The sequence below is a fragment of the Empidonax traillii genome, unplaced genomic scaffold (genome assembly GCF_003031625.1).
Source record: "Empidonax traillii isolate 1590-97213 ecotype Southwest subspecies unplaced genomic scaffold, ASM303162v1 scaffold1419:size123340, whole genome shotgun sequence".
NCBI lineage: Eukaryota > Metazoa > Chordata > Aves > Passeriformes > Tyrannidae > Empidonax > Empidonax traillii.
This window is the reverse complement of record NW_020956612.1, coordinates 106,683-110,310: the sequence shown is the minus strand read 5'-3', so window position 1 is coordinate 110,310 and position 3,628 is coordinate 106,683. Positions and strand designations below refer to the sequence as shown.

At 48.3% G+C, this 3,628-nt stretch overlaps 1 protein-coding gene across 4 annotated transcripts in view; it reads left to right on the top strand.

Annotated features, from left to right (window-relative positions):
* Window positions 1-320: 320 nt before the first annotated feature.
* The window catches only part of FBLN1 (fibulin 1), a 60,146-nt gene continuing 56,838 nt past the window's right edge, over window positions 321-3,628 (top strand). Inside the window, exon 1 of one of the 4 annotated variants that reach the window (XM_027907213.1) lies at window positions 321-817. In XM_027907213.1, coding sequence (XP_027763014.1) covers window positions 727-817 — 91 coding nt within the window. In that variant the 5' untranslated portion in view covers window positions 321-726. The remainder of the gene's footprint in view (window positions 818-3,628) is intronic. The other 3 variants (XM_027907214.1, XM_027907215.1, XM_027907212.1) reach the window with 3 other exon arrangements.

The following is a 3,628-nucleotide window of genomic DNA, read 5'->3' as shown; positions in this document are numbered from 1 at the left end:
AAAAAAAAAAAAAGAAGAAGAAGAAAAAAGAAGGGAGGGGAGAGATAGGGAGCAGAGCAGACTGCCTCATTTGGGTTGAAATTCTCATCCTGACTTCTTAAGAAGAGGGAGAGGGAAGAAGGGATTTTTGGTTTCCCCACTGAATTTCATTGAAAGATTCTAGAATCTCTCTCCCTTTTAAAACCCTGTTTTATTGACAAAAGCTGTGTTGGGGTAAAATCCACGGCAAGACCAGGAAGGGGGTGGGGAGTTGAAAATCTCCCCTCCAGAGGTTAAACCTCTGCTAGGTGGTTGCTTTTGTTTTGCTTTGCTTTGCTTTGCCTTTGTTTGTGGCTCTCTCCTACTTGGCACCGAGAGAAGTCGCTGCACTTCTCTTCCACAGAATCAGTCACGCCGGCCGAGGTTCCCGCTGAGGATCTGTAAAGTTTTCCGAGCTCCAGGGAGTCGCTCTCAGAGCGTGTGGGGGCGGCGGGGCATCAGCAGCAACAGGGTCCGCGCTGCGGTGGCCCCTCCGTCCCGCCGAGCTCTTGTAATTAACCGGGCAGGCGGTGAATTAAATCTTTGTCAAGCCCACCGAGCGGGGGGTTCCTGCAGCTCTTCTCCAGCCGGTCTCGGGCGGCCCGGGATAACATCGGCAGCGGCGGCGACCGAGAAGGGGGAGCCCGCTGGACGCCGCGGGAGAGCCAAGCCCCCGCTCGGAGCGAGTGCGGGGAGCTGCGGGCGGCGATGGGCGAGCTGTGCGGGGCCCGGCCGCTGCTGCGGCTGCTGCTGCTGCTCCCGCTGCTGCCGGCAATGCTGCCTCCACTCCGGGCACAAGGTGAGTGCGGGAGCCCAGCCCAGCCGTGCCCGGGCTGGCTGCGGGATCGCGGGGATGGGGCAGCGGGGCTACCCCCTCGGTGTCCCTCATCCCCGTGCCCCGGAGGTCCCGGGCAGGCTTTAAAGCGCCGCTGCCACGTCCAAGTGAACAGAAAGGCGTGGCGAGCACCGGCGATGCCGGTGCCGCTGCCCCGGGCAGGCTCGGGACGGGGCTCCGCCGGGACGGGCTGTGCCGCGGGGACCGGGTGGGTCGGTCCGCCCGCCGGGGCCCAGCCCGGGCTCCAGCGGCTGGAGCAGCCCGGAGGGTGTCCCTGCAATCGCGACATGTCGCGGTGGTGCTGCACGGTGCCCCCGGGCAGCCGGAGCGCCCGGAGGTGGCCCCGCGGTGACGGGTCCGGAGGTGCGAGTTCTGCTCTGCTCTGCTCTGCTCGGGGCTCAGCTACACCCCAAAGCACGGGACACGGCACCAGCGGTTAGCTGGGACCCCGGCGGAGCGCGGGGAATAGTGGGGCAAAGGATGAGGGCTTTTTGGAGAGCAAACGTGGAACACCTACGAACGGTGTGCTTGCTTTTGAAAGCAGAGCTCTGGATCCGGGCCGTGACTCCCTTCCCGTACTGCACCCTTTACTCCCGATCTCTTAGTGCTGTCTGTAAAGAGGATGTGAACCTACCTGATTTAATTCAGTGTAGCAGTCCCATACAAATCTTAATTTGTACGACATGACAAAGAAAGTACTTCTCCTACGGTGATAATGAATTTGTCACAGCCAACAGGTAAGTGGCATTTCCATCCGAGTAACCCCAAGGGGGTCCATTCAGTGTTGAGGTTTGCTCCAGGCAAATGCTTAGAAACACGTGATCTGTGGCCTGGGCCTAATAATGGCAGATAAGAGCCAGGAAGTAAATTATTTGTCACTTTTGCAGTGTTTTCAGTCATAGATTTTCAGATAGCAGAGCACTTGTCACAGTTACCCTTGTATTTTATAAAGAGATGGTAGCCACTCCTTTTAAAGAGGGAGGGACAGAATAAAGATGGTTAGAAGAGCAGCATTTACCTCTAGAATCCCAAAATAGCTCCTACTTTCCCTCAGACAACAAAGTACATCAGCAAAACTGTGGCTTTGCTGCTCACAGTGTGCAGACACAGTCATTTTTAGCATTCAGCATTATTGTAAAACACTGAAAAATTACACTTTGTAATCTCTGTGCCTCCAACCTTAGTTACTGGACAGCTTTTTAGAAAACCGAGAAGTAATTAGATATATAACCTTAGGTTTTCAAAGTTTGTTTTAACACAAAGTGTAGCCAAATTTGGCAGTAAAAGGTATGTCAGGTTTTTATTCCCAAATACTCTAACTTCGCTGAGAATTTCTACATCCTTAGAACTTACCAGTACACTGGATAGTAGTACTGAAGAAGATGAATTACATCATCGTGGCCAGTCAGTGTATTAATAGTTCATCCTCTAACTCTGCCTTTGGCATGTCTTGGTACTACAGGCACAGACAGTTTTAACTCACTAAACATCTGGAAACATGTCTATTCAGGGGGAGCTTATAGTTGTAATAAAAAAAATGTTCCACTGACTTGGTGGAATGAGTTTTATTTTAAGATTATGATTTTTACATGTGCTTCTGTAACAGTAAATTTGTAAGAAGTATATGGGTGGAGGTAAGACACATAAAAGGCTAAATCTGTGCTTTCTTGCCTTCTATCATAGATAAAACCTCCCCCAAATTTCACACACTACCAGTTCTAAAATATGAGTGCTACCTCTAAGTTAGTTTTTAATTGGGTTTTGTTTAAATGGTCCATTTTTAGACATGACATTTTATTGCAATCGGGGAAGAGCAAAATGTTAAGCTCTTGTTTTTCATCTGTGTAATTGAAAGCAGACACTTTAGTGAAATCCAAGAGAAACCCCCATAAACCAGCTTATCAAGTTACTTCAGTATATTTATGCTGCTCTGTCAGATTTCAGGCTTTATCTGATAGCAGGGCAATGCATTTTTAAGGTTTGGGTTGCTTTGTTTTGTTGCACTTTAGCCCATTCTGCAAGTTTCTTATCAACTTCACATGTGTTTTCAAAACAAACTTGTCTTAAGACCAACTTGTTCCACGATATTTCTGTTAACATTTTCTGAAATGAAAGATGGACTTTAGCCCTCTGGAGCTTGACAGAAATAGAGTTACCTGGGACCATGAAAGACTTGAGTTTGGTTTTGAGAGTTCTAAAGAAGTAGCTGGCAAAATGAATTCAGTAAGCAGAGAATCTTGGCTTACCAGATGTAGTAAAATAACTATAGAGAATGAAAGGGGATGAGACAGAGAAGGTCAAGAAAGAGTGAGCTGAAATCCAAATAAAACAACAGGCAAGAATTTTAATGGTAACACAGAGTGGGTTAGTGTGAAAGAGATAAATGAACAAAAGCTTTTGTGAAAATGCAGCAGAAAGTGAGGATTGATAGTGACATGGAGCAAAGAAAATGAGTAAAGTTAGGAAAGAACAAAGTAAGCAGGTTATTTTAGCCAGAACAGGCAAAAGCTGCTGCAAAGCACTCAGGAAATGTCAGGCACGTGTGTTTATGTCTAGATTCAATGGAAGGAGGAAGCCAGGAGTGGGATTTCAATAGCTAAGTCATCACACATAATTAAACTGGGAGGGTGGATAACATTACTCCAAGATAAGATGTGGAAGTGGAGGCAGAAGATTGAGAAGATTGGAGGGTGAAAAAGAACAGAAAGAGTGTCCACTAAGAAGTCCACAGAGGAGTTGTCAGAAGCAAGAGGGAAAAGAGAGGAAGAAGTCACA